The sequence below is a fragment of the Bos grunniens genome, chromosome 4 (assembly GCF_055505025.1).
Source record: "Bos grunniens cultivar Pamir isolate PY7600 chromosome 4, Bosgru_T2T1.0, whole genome shotgun sequence".
Classification (NCBI taxonomy): Eukaryota; Metazoa; Chordata; class Mammalia; order Artiodactyla; family Bovidae; genus Bos; species Bos grunniens.
In genome coordinates, this window is record NC_141168.1 from 91,548,913 (window position 1) to 91,569,413 (window position 20,501).

The 20,501-nt window shown below is 37.7% G+C and overlaps 1 protein-coding gene across 2 annotated transcripts in view; it reads left to right on the forward strand.

Moving 5' to 3' along the window:
* The first annotated feature begins 1,056 nt into the window (after nt 1-1,056).
* The window catches only part of TMEM196 (transmembrane protein 196), a 324,954-nt gene continuing 305,509 nt past the window's right edge, over nt 1,057-20,501 (forward strand). The window contains exons 1-2 of one of the 2 annotated variants that reach the window (XM_086397457.1): nt 1,057-1,218; nt 14,864-15,332. In XM_086397457.1, coding sequence (XP_086253583.1) covers nt 15,230-15,332 — 103 coding nt within the window. In that variant the 5' untranslated portion in view covers nt 1,057-1,218; nt 14,864-15,229. The remainder of the gene's footprint in view (nt 1,219-14,863; nt 15,333-20,501) is intronic. The other variant, XM_086397456.1, reaches the window with a different exon arrangement.

Here is a 20,501-nt window from a genome sequence, read left to right on the forward strand (position 1 = left end):
CTCCAGTTTTATATTGGTTTTCTAGATTCCGGGAAAACTGCCATTTTAAGCTGTACTCTCTGACAGAAGCTGAAATATCTCCAAGTCTACTGTCTCCTTGGTAGGTCTCACATGTACCCCGTGCCCTATTCAGCGCTGGAGGGAATTCCATGGCTTCTCGGAAGCAGGCATATTTGCTGCCCCAGGCTACTTTTAGTTTTCTTTGAGGTGAGTCACACACCAGTTCCTGCATTGCCTAACTTCAGAGAACACGTTGTGCTCCCCAAAGGATGCTGTTTTAGCCTCTCTTGAAAGACCCAAGGTTATGAAATGGCCTTCTGTCATCTCATTCCATTCTTTTGGGGAAAGATATTTCTTCAGAAACCTTCTACCAATTTTCACACACCTCATTTTTTTTTTAATAATCTCTTTGAGATGAATTTTTAGGGTCATATTACTAGTTCTTATCATTTTGAAATTTCCTCAGATCTGTCCTGAATCTTAAAAGTTTATATCCATTGTATTATGGTATCCCCCAGGAAACTTTAACATCTTTTAATATATATATATATATATATATATATATAGAGAGAGAGAGAGAGAGAGAGACATATATATATATATATGTATAATTTCCTTTTTATATACATGTATTTGTAAACAGTTGATGAAATCTGATATAAACTTGCTAGGTAGTTTACACGGGTTACTATGAATCCGGTGAGGGTAGGGGAATGATGTAGGGAAAGGAATGAGCAAAGTCAGAGATGGAAGGACATTCAAGAAAATGTTGAATGCATAACATATTTTCATAAAATCTCCCAGCATCTTATATTATTGCCTTTTAAAAATACTTTTGTGTGTATTAGTATATGTCATTTTTATGATCAGGTCACCCAAGGTGGCCATTCTCTTGCTCTCTGTACATTCCCTGTCCGGCCCAGTGCCTACTTCACCTACACTCTAATCACCTGACTGAGTTTCCCACATACTTGCCTCAGCCCCAGCTAATGATTGTTCTAACCTTTAGATCAGAACATCTCCACCTGGTAGCAATTAAAGAGGCGGTGAGGGGCGGGCCCCTCCGCTAGTTTCGCTGGTAACCAAGGAGCCAACCAGATACCAATTCCCCCTATAACTGGTAACCTCCCCCCTCCTCTGGGGAGTGAAATCTGCCGCTCTTTCCTTGCTTTCCTCTGCACATGTTCAGATGTCACTCCAGAACCTTGCTTCAGACAAGTAAGTTTCCCCATCCATATAACACTGATGTCTCTGTTCCTCACTCCAGTCTCTCTTCAGTCTTGCGGCTAGGCGAGTATGGGGCTTACTGGATTGCGGGGTGCAGCCCGACAGTACTCATGTATTTTTGAGAGAAAGAGGTCTTAAGTGAAAATTAGGTTCAGAGTGCTAATTGTGATTCTGTCTAGTTAAAAGAAAAATAAATCCCCAAATGTATAATACACAGTAATGTTTTGGTAAGAAGATGTGGAAGAAGTCATAGAAGTTGGACAGATATTAATATTGATTTCAGGAAAATGGAATAGGGAATATTTCAGAGGGAGATTTTATCTTTTGTGATATCTTTATATTTTTTCTTTTTCTTTAAGTAACATGTAACCACATGAATAACCTTAAAGGAAATCAGTGCAGTACCGCTAAAAGTTCTGGGAGAGTAGTAATGGAAATCACCTCTTACCTATCTTCTCCTTACAAGTAGCTAGAAAGGTATCTGCTAAGTAGGAAGACAAAAAAGGGTGGATCGATCTCTGGATGTGAGAAAGTGGGGCAATCTGAAAGAACAACAGTGAGATACAGAATTGATTATGAAAGGAGAGAAGACTAAGGTCAAAGTGAACAGAATGAACCTTAAGAAGTTCTCAACTTACTAATGTCTTTTGTTCATTAGTATCCAATAACTTTGGACTAAGAATTTTGAAAAGCAAAACATTGTAGATTACCTCAAAATGGGGGATTTATGGGGGTAGGTACAGAAGGTATAAGGTCATAAAGTGTTGAAAGTTTGGCTGATTTAGTTGGTCATCAGGATGCAGGCTGAATAAGGAAACATGAAAAGCATTAAAGATAATCTAGGAAAATAGGCAAGGAGCATGCGTGCATGCTCAGTTGTGTCTGACTCTGCAACCCCATGGGCAGCAGCCCCCCAGGCTCCTCTGTCCCTGGAATTTTCCAGGTGAAGAATACTGGAGTAGGTGGCCATTTCCTACTCTAGGGGATCTTTCTGGCCCAGGAATGGAACTGGTGTCTCCTGTGTCTCCTGCATTGACAGATTATATCTGCTTTCCATTGAGAATTTAGCAATTGCCAGAGTAAAACCATGGTAAATCTTTGGTCACGTGTCCAGTTTTGCAACTTCTTTATTATGAAATAAGCCCCTTATTTTGAGGCTTTGTTATGTGGGAATCCATACTGGTCAATCAAGGCATTCTGGAAGCTTCCCATATTGATGATGTTACAGCTGCTAGAAGCCAGGAAGGAAAAATTATATCAAGAACAGGTGTCAGCTCCAATATGGACAGATTGCTGCCCCTTCTGGGGCTAGTATGTTTTGGTAATACTTTATTCCTAGTGTCAACATAAGAATTTTTCACGGACTTCAGGATTCCCTTTATTATTTTAATACACAGTAACTAAGTAATCAAAGGAACTTCCATGCCTCATCAGTTCCAGGGACGGTCTCATGTTAGAGACCGACCAGTGTGGCACTGAATGCACTCATCATAGAGGAACTTGACAGTTGCCAAATTTTATTCCGTAAAAGCTAGTTCATGTTTATTTTTGTGACTACGTTGCCATGACCTCACCAGAGACATTAAGTGAGGGAAAACATAATTGCTTAATTAACTGCAGCTGCTAAAGTTGAGTCACCTGCAATTTCTGTATAAGATAAAAATATACCCCTTTACTATATGATAAAAGTTTATGGAAATTCATTCAATGTTTATTCAATAAAATTTTAGTCAGTGTTCATTGTATGCCAGTAGATACAAGCTTGTATGTGGGGACACAACAGGGAATCAGATATGACCCCTGCTCTCTGGGAGTAGATAATCCACTTACGAAGGAAGAGAGTTCATATTTATGTCTAGGTGATGGTTTGCAGTATAGATGGTTTTGTTTCTTTAGTGGATACAGTGTATGTATAATCTAGGGTGCAGGTGAAGACTACCATTGGGCTTAATGAATAACTCATTAGGCTGATGGTCTTCCAAACTTTGATTTTTGTATTCAAAATAGCCTATGTCTCTCAAAGAGTCTTCAAAAGATTAATATGTCATTTCATATCAGCAGTAAAAGAGGTATAGATATCAGAAAGAGAATGTGAATAGTCTGTTGGATGTCAGACTGCCTGGTCTGATCTGATTTTCTTTTTTTTTCTTTGTCTTTTTGCTGCACTTTCTGGGAAGATTTCCTGTTTTATCTTCCAACTGTTTACCTTCTACTGAACTTCTCATTTTTACAATTTTTTTTTAATTCCTAGGAGTCAAGTGTTATCTTGCCATCAGTTCAGTTCAGTCACTCAGTCGTGTCCGACTCTTTGCAACCCCATGAATCGCAGCACGCCAGGCCTCCCTGTCCATCACCAACTCCCAGAGTTGACTCAGACTCAGGTCTATGGAGTCGGTGATGCCATCCAGCCATCTCATCCTCTGTCATCCCCTTCTCCTCCTGCCCCCAATCCCTCCCAGCCATCAGAGTCTTTTCCAATGAGTCAACTCTTGAGGTGGACAAAGTACTGGAGTTTCAGCTTTAGCATATCTCTGCATAAATGAATGATACCAGTATTTTCTTGTCCCAGCATTCTCTGTTTCTTCCAGTTTTTGTCCCATTTTTGATGGTTTATATCACCATACTCGACTTTAAAGACATCTTTTCTCTTAAAGGTCAGTCAGGACTTGGCGTTGTGAACATAGATAAGAGTAGAAGACAAAAAATTGGAATTCCTGTGTTACATGAGTTAATCTCTAAGTTTATGAGTTGATTGTTTCTGAGGAACATCTTGGACCAACATCTTGGGACAGTGTGATAGTTCAGGGGATATGTCTGTCTCCAGTGTTTGGAATGGTATTGGTCACTTAATCCTGCTGTTTGGGAAATATATTCTCCAAGATCCATCTGGGCCTCCCAGTACAGAGACTCTTTTTCCCTTGGGTGAGAGACTAAACCTCTAGGCTTCTGCTGGAGATGGTGATCAATTCCCTGAGGTGTGGTATGAGAGAGGGATCCAACTTCTCAGTGTTTACCGTAGTCCCTTAAGTCATTACCCACTTTCACACTTAGTGCTTCTGTCATTGTGCTTCTTGAAATACAAATTGTGTTGGTTCTTCATTTTTCACTACTGCCAAATTGAATTTTGGCCTTCTTGGATGTACTGAGCCAGTTATTCCTGTAAATTAGGGGGAAGTGTTTCCTCCATAAGGACACAGGTCCTCTGGGTGAACATAGAGTGAAGAGCTGGGTTTTTATATCCCACTGGCCCTCATATCTTCAGAAATCTGTATGCAGGTTAGGAAGCAACAGTTAGAACTGGACATGGAACAACAGACTGGTTCCAAATACAAAAAGGAGTACGTCAAGGCTGTATATTGTCTGCCCATTTAACTTACATGCAGAGTGTATCATGAGAAAGGCTGGGCTGGATGAAGTACAAGCTGGAATCAAGATTGCCAGGAGAAATATCAATAACCTCAGATATGCAGATGACACCACGCTTATGGCAGAAAGTGAAGAACTAAAGTGCCTCTTGATGAAATTTAAAGAGGAGAGTGAAAACGTTGGCTTAAAGCTCGACATTCAGAAAATGAAGATCAGGGCATCCGGTCCCATCACTTCATGGCAAATACATGGGGAAACATTGGCAGACTTTATTTTTTGGGGCTCCAAAATCAGTGCAGATGGTGACTGCAGCCATGAAATTAAAAGACGCTTACTCCTTGGAAGGAAAGCTATGACCAACCTAAACAGCATATTAAAATGCAGAGACATAACTTTGCCAACAAAGGTTCTGTCTAGTCAAGGCTATGGTTTTTCCGGTAGTCGTATATGGATGTGAGAGTTGGACTATAAAGAAAGCTTAGCACTGAAGAATTGATGCTTTTGAACTATGGTGTTGGAGAAGATTCTTGAGAGTCCTTTGGACTGCAAGGAGATAAGTCCTTAGTGTTCAATGGAAGGACTGATGTTGAAGCTGAAACTCCAATCCTTTGGCCACCTGATATGAAGAGCTGACTCATTTGAGAAGACCCTGATGCTGGGTAAGATTGAAGGCAGGAGGAGAAGGGGATGACAGAGGATGAGATGGTTGGATGGCATCACTGACTTGATGGACATGAGTTTGAGTCAACTCCAGGAATTGGTGATGGACAGGGAGGCCTGGCATGCTGCAGTCCATGGGGTCGCAAAGAGTCGGACATTACTGAGCAACTGAACTAAACTGGCCCTCATCTCGGTGACTCAGATGGTTAAGAATCTGCTTGCAATGCAGGAGACCCAGGTTCAATCCCTGGGTCAGGAAGATCCCCTGGAGAAGGGACTGGCAACCCACTCCAGTAGTCTTGCCTGGAAAATCCTCTGGACAGAGGAGGCTGGCAGGCTACAGTCCATAGGATTTCTAAGAGTCAGACAAGACTGAGCAACTAATACTTTCTGGCCCTCATTTCAGCCTCTGTCATACACGGTGGCCATTCTCAGCACAGGCCCATTTGCTGTTCTTACCTCATCCTTGTGAATTTTTGTTTTTAACACTTTGCTTTGCAAAAACTTAAATGAGTGGTTGTTTCCTGGAGGAAGATAAATTACGTGTATCTATTTGATCTATCATCATAACCGAGAAACAGAAATTTTAAGCCAGATAAATATTCTGGAGTCATTGTCTCAATAGATCTGTTCAGAGATGTGTATTCCACCTCTGTGGCTAAATAGAATTTTCTGGTCAGAACTCTTGAGACAGATCATGTAGCTACTGTGATCAGAATATTTCTGCATAAGCAATCCTGAAGAACATACTATTTGCAAAGCAAATCCAAAACCACATACTTTGCTTGGATTGGATAATATTAAAGCTTAGATGTCAGCTAGGATAAGCTTGATATTTAAAACTAATTAAGAAGTTGTGCAAATTGCACATAAATATATTACTCAGCATATCCTGCATGGCTCAGTAATTGCAGAGCTTTATTCATCTCACTCAGTGACCTCCCACTCAAGGGTGAAAACAGAGATTTCTTTCTTTTCGATGATGGAAGCCAGGAGCTATTTACTCTTAAGCTAAGAGTTCCCACACTCCAGCTCTTCTAATGGGCTAGAAAGCAGTACAGTTACAAGGGACTCTGAACTTTCTTTTTCTTTGCCACAGATGTAGGTAGGAATGCATAACATGGATCATCTTTATCAGAATTGAGGAATGTATTTTTAGACAAAAGACTTGTATAAGACACAGTTCTCTCAAATTCTCTCTCTCATTCTCTGTCTCTCCCTCCCTCCTTCTCTATTTTTTCTTTCTTTTTTTCAGGTTAGAGAATGCTTCAGTGGCCACTTTCTTTGCCCACAACTGATAATGGACCCTATTCTTAGCAGAGAAATATCTTCAGCCAAATAAAATTTGCTAAAATATTAGATTTTTTATTTTTTAACTTTACAATATTGTATTGGTTTTGCCATATATCAACATGAATCCGCCACAGGTATACACGTGTTCCTCCTTAAAGCCTTTTGCAGTTTCTTATCACCTGTTCATTAAGGTTGGTATTCAGTGGCTTCACTTACAAAGCTTTCAGAATTTGCCTTCACTATAGCTTTACCACTTAGCATATATTTCCACCAAGTTGAATGACTTGGTATTTCTCTAAAAAATGTACACTTCCTTGATTTCATAGATTAATACTTACCAACCTCTCCATCTGGATTTTCTTTCTTCTCCTTCACCATAGGCACCTGTTAAATTTTATCCATTGATTAAGTCCCAGATCAAAAGTCATTTCTTCAGCTAAACTGGTCTTTTGGCTTTGCAAACTTTACAACATTAAATTTGATTTTATGTGAAATATTTTTATATAGTTTTTCTTACTCAATTTCAGTCACTTTAGGCAAATTCTTTTTTTAAAATAATTCTCTCCAAACAAATAGTAGCTACTTAGCTACTGAGTAATTCTTTCCTACGTGAGTGACATACTGAGTCTTGGAGATTTTGTTTTGCCAGTTAAATTTGTACTAGATTCTGTCTGGACAGAGAGAAGACATTTGTTTTATAAGGGGCGTTTTGTTGTTTTTGTAACTTGGTGGTTTAAGTGGACTCGTACTTCTTCATGATGAGTATGATATATATTATTGTGAATTGATTGGATTTCCTTTGTGCCCCAGTGTCAGGCAAATTTTTGTAAATGTTCCACAAGTTTTTGAAACAATGTGTATTATTTATCTTTGTTGGAAATAAGAGTTTATATAAGAAATAATTTTTTGGAGAATTATATGCCAGGCACCGTTTGGGGCACTGGGAAGTATAATGTCATACACTCGTGGACTTTGTTCTAGTTTAGGGATTGGCAAACCAACCAATAAACATATGATACTATGTCACATCATGTTAAATGCTAAAAGCAATTATAAAGAAGTGTTATGAAAAGTGGTTAAGTCTTTTCTAAAGAGATTATTGAGTATAAATCCAAATACAATGAGAGAGCAGGCCATGCTATGATGTGGGTGAATATCATTCCAGGCAGATAGAACCACCATAGTGATGGCCCTGAGGATGAGATTAAGCTTGGACTACATGGCTAAAGTGATTAATCAAGAGGGAAATTAGGAGGAGGAGACAGAGTTAAAGGTGCAAGGTCATGTAGCACCTTGTATGCTGTGGAAAAGAATCTGAACTTTACTTTGAATGAGATGGAAGGCTATCAGATAGTTTGAGCAGGTATGCAGTATTATTAATTCGTAGGGGTGAGGCACTGGGAGATCAGTTGGAAGGTGATTTCAATCCTTTAGATGAATTCCTGGGTTAGGTGGAGGGCCCTGCATATGGTCAGAAGTGTTCAGATTCAGGAGACATTTAGAAGTTACAGATAAGCAGACTTATTCTGATGATTGAAATATGGATATGTTGTAAATAGAGGACTGAAGCATGACTCAGGGGTTTGGGGCATAAACATCTTAGGAAATTATGCTACTATTTAATGAGCTAGAGAAAACTGGGGAAAGAGCCAGTTGCTGATGAAAATCCTGCTGTCAAATCTTTCTTTTTAATGACTGGTTTTAATTTTTTTTAATTTGTCTTTGATACACTAAGCTTAACAGTGATGGGCATAGATATAGATAGCTTTTATTTACCCTGTTCAAATTATCCTGTCTATTCTATGAAAACATTTTTTTCCAATTCTGGAACATTCTTTTGAAAGACAGCTATTCTTGCTATTTTCTCTTCTTAAAATTTCTGCTGCATATATAGATTTTTTCTCTTTCTATTCTCCATGCTCTTAAACAACTTGGATCTTTGAATCAATTTTTTGATTTTCAACTACTTTATTGTTCAATTTATAAATTTAACAGTTAGTACTTAAGCTGCAGTACTAATGCCTTGGCCTTATGAAGTATCTAAAACAAGAGAAATTCAAAACACATGTAAAATCTGACTAGAAACTCTTAAGTCATTGCTAGAGGGGAAAAAAATGGATGAACCTAGAAATAGAATTTAAACATCTTAACTAAAACATGCTTCATTTTTTACTTCTAATAAATAGTACCTTTTGAAAATACTTTTGATTTCTATGAACTGCTTCAGACGTATCAAATCCATAAAATATTTTATAGGCATTCTAGTCCTAAGATCCAGGTAGATACTGTTTTTCTTATACATGTCCTTCTTTTCATATTTCAAAGCAAGAGTTTTATAGGGCTAATCTTGGGTGACAGTTTTAGCTACATATATATTTTAATTGGTTTAATATTTGACTTAATATCCTGAGATACAATAGTAATCAAATATTACCTTCCAATATCATAATTACTGTTTACCTTGCAAAATCATAAACTGTGCATTTTCTAGGCACTGACACAGATTCTCTCAACACACCAGTGATTTATTTATTCATTTTTCCAATTCATTGTTTCATTGAGTTAATATTTGCCATTCAGCATCTCAGAGCTATACACAGAGACTCTGAAAGCTGTACATTCAAGCAAGTTTGGCAAAACAAAAAAATTTTTTTCAGCTGTTCTGCCTTACCCTGCTCTTAAATTTTGTTTTGTACCTTTCCCTCTCACCCTCTTAAAGGTGTTCAGTTCAGGTCAGTCACATCCAACTCTTTGCAACCCCATGAACTTCAGCATGCCAGTCCTCCCTGTCCATCAGCAACTCCAGTAGCCTACTCAAACTCATGTCCATCGTGTCATATTAGATCAAAATAATTGGATCACAAATTTCTATGTGTATCTCTCTCTAATTGTATATTTAATTTGCAATGTCTGAAACCAAAATATTCCTTATAGTTTTATTTCTTTATAACCCTTTAAGTGAAGTTGCTCAGTCATGTTCGACTCTTTGCGACCCTGTGGACTGTAGCCCACCAGGCTCCTCCATCCGTGGGATTCTCCAGGCAAGAATACTGGAGTGGTTGCCATTTCCTTCTCCAGGGGATCTTCCCGACTCAGGTATTGAACCCAGGTCTCCTGCATTGCAGGCAGACGCTTTAACCTCTGAGCCACCATAACCCTTTAACCAACATTTTAAATTTATTTTCATTAGCTACTACTAGATTATATATTCAGGGGTATAATCTGGACAAAGTTGAACTTAGTGGGGTTTTTCCCCTAAATATGGAAGTCACATATTTGAAACCTAATAAAAGTATTACTTTACTTAAAGGAGGAGAGAGAGAGAGAGAGAGAGAGCCATTTTTCTATAGTTAAAAATAATATAAGTAATTAAGCCAGTACAAAATATTTTTTTGTTTGTTTGTGGCACTAAAACAATAAAATTTAAAAACTTTAAAAACATGTGTTTCTCTTCTCTCCAGGACTATGGAGATTTTCTTTCCCGTTAATATATTATTTTCCTTCCTTTTAGTGATATCTTTAATTGTCTCTATAATCTAAGCCCTACCTGACACTGCTTTCTAATCCTGCTTTTTTTGTACATGATCTTTGGAATCGGTTAGCATTTTAAGTGCATGGGTTTGTGCGAGATAGTCTATGTTGGCTACTGGCAATAGTTCACAAACTTTGGATATGTAAACACTACTGGTCTTTCTGGACAAAGCTAGTTGAAATATACTACCATGTCCAAGGAACTCCTGTGTTTATGTTTTCTCCTTGGTGACCGAGGCCTATACATCTCTCAGTAAGTTTTGAGAACTATTTTATTGAAAAAATATTTTATTCTGCAGGCAGTAAGTACTCAAAAAATACTCAGCCTAGTAACTAAAAAAGTCTCAGAAATAACCTCACTAGTTTTTCAGGAAAGCAAAACCATATGTCTTGATTTAAATTGCTATGGAAGCAATCAATAGAATTTTGCTCCCCAGCAAGAAATTAGATGTGTTAAAATTCAAGCAATACTGTAACTGACTAACCTGTCCATTGGAGAAAAAGTTTACATGAATGTGTCTCTATTATTACCCACAAATTTACTTACTTTTATGCTGCTTCCAAAGCACAAAGGAATTAGGGTTTGTTTTTGTTATGTATTTTATGAGTTTCTAGACTTATTTAAGAAAACAGGTTTATTTGACAAAGTAAGTTTGTTTTTTTTTTAATTATTCAGAACCATTCTTGATCCAGACTTATTTTGAAGAGTAGGAAATGAGGCATTTTGATTCCATGATATCATTTCTAAAAGAGTCTAAGATTTTATAGCAGGGCATATCCTTTCCCATTATTATTATTTTAAAGTAAGATAGTCTAAGGATTTTTGAAGACTCCATTCTGTAAAATCAGTGCTTATCTGATTATATTAGTTAGCAAGGAACAGAAGTCATTTAAGAATCAGTCCATCTAAGGAAGAAGACAAGGGGGATTTTTGATCAGTATTTTGGTTTCTAAAAGATAATGCTACCAGAGAAATGGTACTTTGTAGAGCAAATTTGAATATTGTGGTGTGCCAGGGGCAGTGGTGATAGAATTTAAAAGTCTCTTCAGAATCAATAATTTGCTATCCTATTTAAAACAAGTTTTCTTAAGAGTTTCATTAGAGCTGGTCCATCTTCAAGAAACTGATAATCTCAAGATATATGGTCAAATTCCTATTTCTTACACTGCAAAGCAGGAGTTATAACTTGGTTATTCCATCAAGAAAACAGCCTGTGAAGATGACCTGTGTGAGATGACAAGCCTGCTGCTGCAAATGACATCTGTTTTCTCTCTCCAGCTCTGCAAACAGCAGATAACAAGTGAATTAAATCATCCCAAATAATTTCCCCACACTGCATGTGAGGAAAAGTAATTACAAATGGGAGAGAATCAGTCATTAGTTATTCAGAACTATTTTAATTCTTTTCATTGGCAGGTCTCAACTGTTTGTTGTAGTTCTATTAAGAATTAGAAAAAATCATTAATATGAGACCCATGTCTTGATTACAGTAGCTACTATGTAACATTTTCAGGAGAATCTAGATCCTTGAGGGGAAATTAAGGTTTAAAAAAAGAATCCACAAATCTTGTGTTTTTAAAATTGTTAAGTATTCAAATCTGTAATAAGTTATGGTTCAGACAAGAAAATAATTAAACTTGATAGCAAAATGCATGTAGGACTTAATTTATAACTTCAGTGTGGGTCAGTGACATCTGACAATTTTACCCAAACAGATTGGTGGACCTCATCTCCAGAACTTCAGAAAGTTGGGTTGGGGCCTGAGTATTTGCATTTCTAGAGGATCCTGGAACCACACTTTAAGAGTTGCTATATGAAACAGTATGATATTCTTAGTGTTTTTCTCTTAAGATTATTTATTATGCTATTGAAAGAGGGATTTACTTTGGCATCTCTATAATAAACACTTCTGAATAGCATCCAAGGGGAAATTCCTGTTATGAGTTTTTTCCTTTTTGTAGTGAACAGCATTATATTTTTAAAAATCTTAACCTAAGATGGTTCTTTAGTTATAACATATGTTACATATTATAAATAACAGCAAATTTATGGGGAGATGAGATTTTTGGCAAAATCAGTCATTTGGAATAAATCAAGAGGTGCACAACAAATGATTAATCAGTCTCTGAGGAATGTGGAAAATTGGCAAAACATAATAATTCCCATTGTCTGATTTACAAGCCTAACCTGAAGGGAAGGAGCAGTGCTGAGTTCCATTGTAACAAGTGGCAAGGCATGTAAGAGTGGAGTAAAAGTTCAGAGAAGTACAGAGAAATTTGGAATCAGGGAGGTTAAAAATGGTGAGAGAACCAGTGATTGTAAGAAGGAATCTGGTTAAAGGAGGAGATGAGAAAAACATAGCATTGGGCTACAGAATTGAATAAGCAGTTCAATACATCTCGCCAGCCCTTGAAAGAAGCACTGAGTCAACACCAAAAGCCCAGAGAAAATGAATGCCACTATGTCCTGTGGGTCATTTAATGAAAAGGCATGCTAATATTCCCTAAAATATTTGATTATAGTGTACTGATTGTTAACTGTGACAGGTACAGAGAATTTGAAATATTTGGCATACTGTTCACAATATAGGGAAATATGCAGCATACTTTAGATATTTCCATTCTATTTCAATAAAAACTAGTTTAGAACTCCCAGGTGTTGTATTAAATTGCATGTGTATAAGTAAATAAATGTTGACATATATATTAGACAAATATCTTCTAACCCAGAAACATGGAGAAGGTTTATATAATTTTCCAAAATCATGGAGCTAGGAGTAATAATTAAAGTGAAGTTAGAATAATACGTTTGTTCACAACTTGGTACCAGTCATTTGAAGTATTTCACAGATATATTTTATGAATATTCATTATGTATTTTTCAGTTAATAATTATAATTAATATATGGAGTAGATAATGTTATTCCTATGTTATAGATGAGAACTCTGGGGTACATCGAGGCTAAGTAATTGCCCAAGGCCACACAGCTACTCAGTGGCAGAACTATGCTAAAAGATCAGTGTCTTCTGCTCCAGGGATTAAGATCTCAAAAACTATGCTTAACTGTCTCAGTAGTTAGTTTGTGCCCTTTCTGGGATTTTAATTTATGTGGATCACAGAGGTCAATCAAGACACATATCATACAAAAATAATGGTAGATAGAGGTCAATATGTGATGATTCAGCTTGGCAGGCCAAAACTTTCTCAGTGTTGTGAAAAACCATGAGGCCATGTCTGGACTAATAGAAACTAGTCCATGGTCAATTAGTGACATCTGCCAGAGATAGGGGAGAGAAAAAGGATCGGAGTGTCGCGAGTTGCTGTTCCTACAGTAGAAAAGAAGGAACGTTGCAAACTGTATAGATCATGGTGAATTGAGTAGCATTTTTTTTTCTAATTGAAAAGTTTTCCCAAATTAAAATTGTTTTGAGTTCCATGGCAGCAAGGCAGGGATGGTGAAAGGTTTATTTTATTACATGATAGATTATCTACTTTACTGAATAGAAGAGTAGCCTGTGCAAATTTGTACTTTAGTCGGTAAAATGTTAATTTAAACATGCTTCTGAGAAGTGGCCACATGGACGTAGCTTTCTAATCTTCCAACCTGAGATTCTAGGTCATATTGTTAAACTGAGCAGAGCCTTTATGGTCTGTGTACATAAGCTAGTGTGCATGTATGGTAAGTCACTTCAGTTGTGTCCAACTACTTGTGACCCTATGGACTGTAGCCTGCCAGGCTCCTCTGTCCATGGGGTTCTCCAGGCAAGAACACTGGAGTGGGTTGTCATGCCCTCCTCCAGGGGGATCTTCCTGACTCAGACTTTCTAACTTTGATTTGCCTAAGCTAATTACTTGCATTATAGGTGGGCATATGTCAGGCCTTTTATTAGGGCCCAGTACTCCTCCTTGGTAATGATTCTTTGACTCTCTTAGCTATGCTTTCAGGGCTGCATCCTTTGAGTTCTTCCTTTTCTGTAAGAAATGGTACATGTTTGTGCTTAACTAGGGTAGCTCACTCTTACTTTACAAGATTGGGTTCTCCAAGACGTGTTTTAATTTTGAACTCTGACCCTTTTAGTTGCGCCCACAGTACTTCTAGTGATGTCATTTTTTGTAGACATTGTGAGTTTCTTATGAATCTCATTGAGGATAAATCCGTAAGAAAAGTTGTTCTCTGGGAGAAGCCTCTCTATCTTAGGTGAGAACAAGGTATCGTGGGACAGCATCCTTAAGGTTTTTAGAAGTTGTTCTGAGTCGTTGAGAAGGTCTATAAGGCACCCTAGTTATTCCTGAAGTCTCCACAGGGAGTCTTACAGTCACACATTAGGTGAAGCCAGGTTTTAGTGGCAGTACTCTTGCTTTTTTCCTTGCTCTGAGGCCATTTCTTTGAGTCTTTTGCTGTCTGGAGAGAAAGTTATTTATTTATGAACACAGCACGTATTGAATACTTTATATTTTTCTCTAAATTATGATAGAAAGTTAGACGATTGTGATTGATTTCCCTAAAACTGGATCCAGATTCAAAGGTGAAGTAACTTGTGGTTAAGGCTGATCAGGTGCTGACACCACTGGGCCATAGGAAAGTAGAAGAAGAAAGAAACCTGGTACCTGCTGTGTCAAACAATGGTACATAAATAAAAACAGAAGGTTTACTTACTCCAGCTGTTGAAAAATGAAATTTGTGAAAAGTCTTTGCACTTAGTAGAACATCTAGAGTTTAGAAATGTAAAACTGAAGAGATGGCATTAAAATTACATGGAAAAATATTTTTTACTTACTTCCCAGGAACATCGGGACTAAAACTAATGATTATGAAGTGCTTTGAAAACATAACTGCATTGCATACCATCAGCCTTGGGGCTAACCTCGAGTAGGGTTCACAGCAAATCAATTAGTCCTGGATCGTCCTGGCAGCACTGACAAGTATCATTAGTACTGGAAACCATAGACAGCCACCGAGGACCTGCCCGTGATTACTTCCTGAAAGTCTTAGTTTTCAGTCTGTGGAGTGGAGCTGCCCTGGCTGCACATTATAACACAAGTAATTATTCATCAAAACTTGTCTTGCTGCAAGCAATTTATTCCTCTCACCACAGATGTCCCCTGTTCTGACCCAGAGCAGCATGACTGTGGGCTAAAAATAGCTACACAATGCAGCAGGAAGCCATGGTTAGACTGCGTTTAAATGGTTCTTATGCCTTTGGATTCAGAGCACTTTCCTTGCATGGATTAACCCTAGAAGAAATCCTGGAAGGTAAAGATTATCTTATCCCCTCTTGTGCTTTAGTCCTTGTAGTTATAAAGCACGTTTCTTTTTGCAGATAAACTCTGCTTTGCCTGGCACTTCATCCTTTCTCTCTGTTTTACACATTTACCATTTTTTGTTTGCTTCTTTTGATGTAGTTGGAACTGGGAAATGGGAATATCAGTTCTGCACCTGTCGCTCTACTCTCTGATCACACCACATGCTCAAAAAACATACTCATTAACAGCTATTATGTGTAAGTACATGCTAGGCACTATGGAGGATAAGCATACAACCCTTATTCTCCTACCCATCAGCTTCAGGAAAATCAAATCATTAAAGTAACAAGCAGAGAAGCATTTAATTCTCATCCAAGGATTTGCTGATAAAACCTTTAATGTTCCTGAGCTCCTCACCCTGTTTGGTTTAACTATTTTCTAATGTGTCAGTTGGGCTTCCCTATGGCTCAATGGTAGAGAATCTGCCTGCCAATGTAGGAGATGCGGGTTTGACCCCTGGGTCAGGAAGTTCCCCTCGAGAAGGAAATGGCAACCCACTCCAGTATTCTTGCCTGGAAAATCCCATTGATATAGGATCCTGGTGGACTAAAGTACATGGGGTTGCAAAAGAGTACGACTTGGCAAGTAACCAACAAGAAGGAATGTGAAGGTCTATGAAAGAATCCTCATTTATGGATGCCATCAACACCCAAGTGAAATCCTGTTAAAAACATCTTGTACCGTCTTCTGCTGACGTATCTTTGTCCTGTTGATACAGAGAACTGACTCAAAATCCCCCACACAATTCCTCTGAAATGCCTGGATTTCCTCATGCTAAAAGGACTGCTGGGCATTGCAGGGTTTCTAAGATGCTTAGACTAATTAAGCTCAACTCTAATCCTCAAAAAGGAGAATGATGGGCAAATGTGGTCTCTAACCTCAAGGAATTCGTAATCTTGTCATGTATATTGGATATGGTTATAAATAATAGCATTTCATATAATTATTTTGATTTTTAGAGGTTTAAGACTAGACACTTAAGTCATTCAGTCTCCTTAATGAGTGTATGTGATAGTAATTGTTCTTTTTTTTCCTAGCTTTATTGTGATATAATTGACACGTTCAGTTCAGTTCAGTCGCTCAGTCGTGTCCTATCCTTTGTGACCCCATGGACTGCAGCACGCCAGGCCTCCCTGTCCATCACCAACTCCCGGAGTTTACTTAAACTCATGTCCGTTGAGTCGGTGATGCCATCCAACCATCTCATTCTCTGTTGTCTCCTTCTCCTCCCGCCTTCAATCTTTCCCAGCATCAGCATATTTTCAAATGAGTCAGTTCTTCGCTTCAGGTGGCCAAAGTATTGGAGTTTCAGCTTCAACACCAGTCCTTCCAATGATATTCAGGACTGATTTCCTTTAGGATGGACATGTAAAATCATGCAAGTTTAACGCGTACAATGTAATTTGATACATATATTGAGAAATGATTGCCACAGTAAGATTATTAAGACAGTCTTCACATATTATTCATTTAATTGTTTTTATTTTTATGGCAAGAACATTTACATCTCATATAATTCTATTGCCAAATTTTTGGTGGATTGATGAAAAATAAAATGGACCCTAAGTTCCAGTCAAGACTTATAATGGAACATGATCTGTACCTCTGGTCCTTGCTTAGGCCACTTTTCTTAAGATTAATCGTTAACACTCTTGAACATTTACTATATAGCAGGCACTGTTTTACATATGTTTAGTCATTTTTTAAACCCACAACAACCATATTTTTATCATCTCCTTTTGAAAGACACCCTTGGTGAGCATGGGTAGTCCCTGAAATCAGGAGAAGCTTCTCAATTTCCAGTAATGCTGTGTTTTGAAATGGATGTTAGTGGCACACATGTGTTCACTTTCTTAAATTAGTTTAGCTGACCGAAATGATGTGTATACTTTTCAGCATTCAGGTTCACACAGAAAAAGCAGAGGCAGAATTCAAACCCAGATGTTCTAATTTGACAACACACATTTTAGCTATAGTAGTAAACAACCACAGTTGGTTTTTCATTTCTAGAACTGCAGTATATTCATTGAAATACTAGTGTTTTGGAATACTGTCTGAAAAAGGAAGCTCTGTGAATATCTAAGTTTGAGAAATACTGCATATTCCTGTATGGAATTCATGGCACATTTTAACATGGTAAAAGTTCATATATAAATATTGCATGGAAGAAAAGCTTAACTTTGTATAGCACAACTTTCCTAATCATTTTTGCCTATGAAACACCTTTCATCACATAGTGCTTTGTTTGTTTTTTAATATAAATGTATTTATTTTAATTGAAGGCTAATTACTTTACAATATTCTATTGGTTTTGCCATACATCTGTACACATAGTGCTTTAATATACTGCTGAAAAAGACTTGAAAAATTCACTTTGAGAATTAATATCTTGAGATAGGAATTAAAAATATGATGTCTCTGAAAAAGACTCAGTGATAAAATGAGAAAGATTTTTATACTTCACGAATTTGAGAGATGGTTCGTTGGAAAGACTGATGCTGAGGCTGAAACTCCAATACTTTGACCACCTGATGTGAAGAGCTGACTCATTGGAAAAGACCCCAATGCTGGGAAAGATAGAAGGCGAGAGAAGAAGGGGACAACAGAGGATGAGATAGTTGAATGGTCACCGACTCAATGGACATGAGTTTGGGTGAACTCCGGAAGTTGGTGATGGACAGGGAAGCCTGGTATGCTGCAGTCCATGGGGTTGCAAAGAGTTAAACATGACTGAGCAATTGAACTGAACTGAACTTGAGAGAAGTTTCTGTGTTACGTTTCAGTAAAGCATGATTTAAATATTAGCTGACTGGGCTTTTTAGTTCTCCTTCTGTTCCCATCTGTAATTCATCTTGCATTTTTGTGAGTTTGCTTGGTTTGTTTCAGGTTTATCCTGTCTACATGGAGAATTCTGGCAGAACTTTATATATTTACTTTAATGTAAAATGCTTAAGGAAGAAAAACATACATTTAGGAAAGTATACATATCATGTGTGTCAGCTAAATGAATTTCAGAAAGTGAACACGTGTGTGTCATCAGCATCCAGATCAAAACACAAGAGCATCACTGGGAGCCCAGAAGCCTCTCCGACTCCCGGTGACTGTCCACTCTCACAAAGGGTAGCTGCTACCCCGTCTTCTCTCTACACCAGTTGGGTTAAAGGTTACAGCTTTATTAAGGTAAAATTGACATTATGAAACTGTACATATTTAAATGATTTTTATGAATGCTAGCATATGTATCACACACAAGATAGTGAATATATCCACCATCCTCCTAGTTTTCCTTCTGACCTTTGTAATTCCCCATCCTCAAGCAACCACTGGTCTGCTTTTTGTCACTTTGGATGAGTTTGTGTCTTCTAGAATTTTATATAAATGGAATAATGCATATGTATCCTATTTATCCCAAGACAAAGGGGATCTTGTTTATTTCACTCAGCATAACTATTTTGAGATTCTCTCATTTTGTGCATTAGTAGTTCCTTTTTATTGTCCAGTATTTTGTTGAGAGGATATATGGCAATTTGCTGATCTAGTCACCTGTTGGTGGCCATTTAGATTATTCTGGGGCATTACAAATAAGCTTTCTTTGTATGTTTGTGTACAAGTCTTTATGCTTAGGTTTTCATATCCTCTCATGAATACCTAAGAGGGATATGGCCGGGTCAAATGGTGAGCATATGTTTACATTTTCAGAAACTGCCAAACTGTTTTCAAAAGTGAACATACTAGTATGTATTCCCACCAGTAGTATATAGAGTTCCAGTGTTCCATATCCTAACTAACACTTGATATAGATAATTTGTAGTTTCAGCCATTCTAGTGAGTGTGTAGTGATAGTGCATTGAGGTTTCAATTTGCGTTTTCTTAACAGCCTCCTTTCATGTATGCCATCTGTACATCTTCTTTAGTGAAATGTTCATTCCAATGTTCTTTCCTTTTTTTAATGGGGTTGTTCATAGTCTTATTGTTGATACTGGAAAATTCTCAATTTTGCATACAAGCTCTTAGTTGCAGATCAGCTTTGGTAATGTTTTCTTCCAATGTGTGACTTGCCCTTTCGTTCCTGTAACAATATCTTTTGAAGAGCAAATGCTTTTACTTTCTATTAGTTACTGTTAGGGTCTATGATAAAATTGATAATTCTTTGTTTATTGTAAGTCAGGGTCAGGTTTTTCTGTTTTTTTGTTTTTTGGTATGAAGCTATCCAATTACACCACCATCATTTGTTGAAAAGACTTTGCCCCCATTAAATTGCCTTAGTTTCTTTGTCAAAGCCTAATGATGGAAACAGTGGAAACAGTGTCAGACTTTATTTTTGGGGGCTCCAAAATCACTACAGATGGTGATTGCAGCCATGAAATTAAAAGACGCTTACTCCTTGGAAGGAAAGTTATGACCAACCTAGATAGCATATTCAAAAGCAGAGACATTACTTTGCCAACAAAGGTCCATCTAATCAAGGCTATGGTTTTTCCAGTGGTCATGTATAAATGTGAGAGTTAGACTGTGAAGAAGGCTGAGCACTGAAGAATTGATGCTTTTGAACTGTGGTGTTGGAGAAGACTCTTGAGAGTCCCTTGGACTGCAAGGAGATCCAACCAGTCCATTCTAAAGGAGATCAGTCCTGGGTGTTATTTGGAAGGAATGATGCTAAAGCTGAAACTAATACTTTGGCCACCTCATGTGAAGAGTTGACTCATTGGAAAAGACTCTGATGCTGGGAGGGATTTGGGGCAGGAGGAGAAGGGGATGACAGAGGATGAGATGGCTGGATGGCATCACCGACTCGATGGACATGAGTTTGGGTGAACTCCGGGAGTTGGTGATGGACAGGGAGGCCTGATGTGCTGCGATTCATGGGGTCACAAAGAGTCAGACATGACTGAGCAACTGAACTGAATGACAGTATATGGTGTTGATTTATTTCTGGACTTTCTATTCTGTTTCATTATCTATTTGTCTGTGTTTATACTAAAACAACATTATCTTATTTTCCTTTCCAATAATTTTTGAAATCAGGAGTTATACTTCCTTGAGAGTAAAGTTCAACATTCAAGGTCACACAGGAAAACGAGGAGACGCAGGATTAAAACCCAGATGGTATCATTTTTCA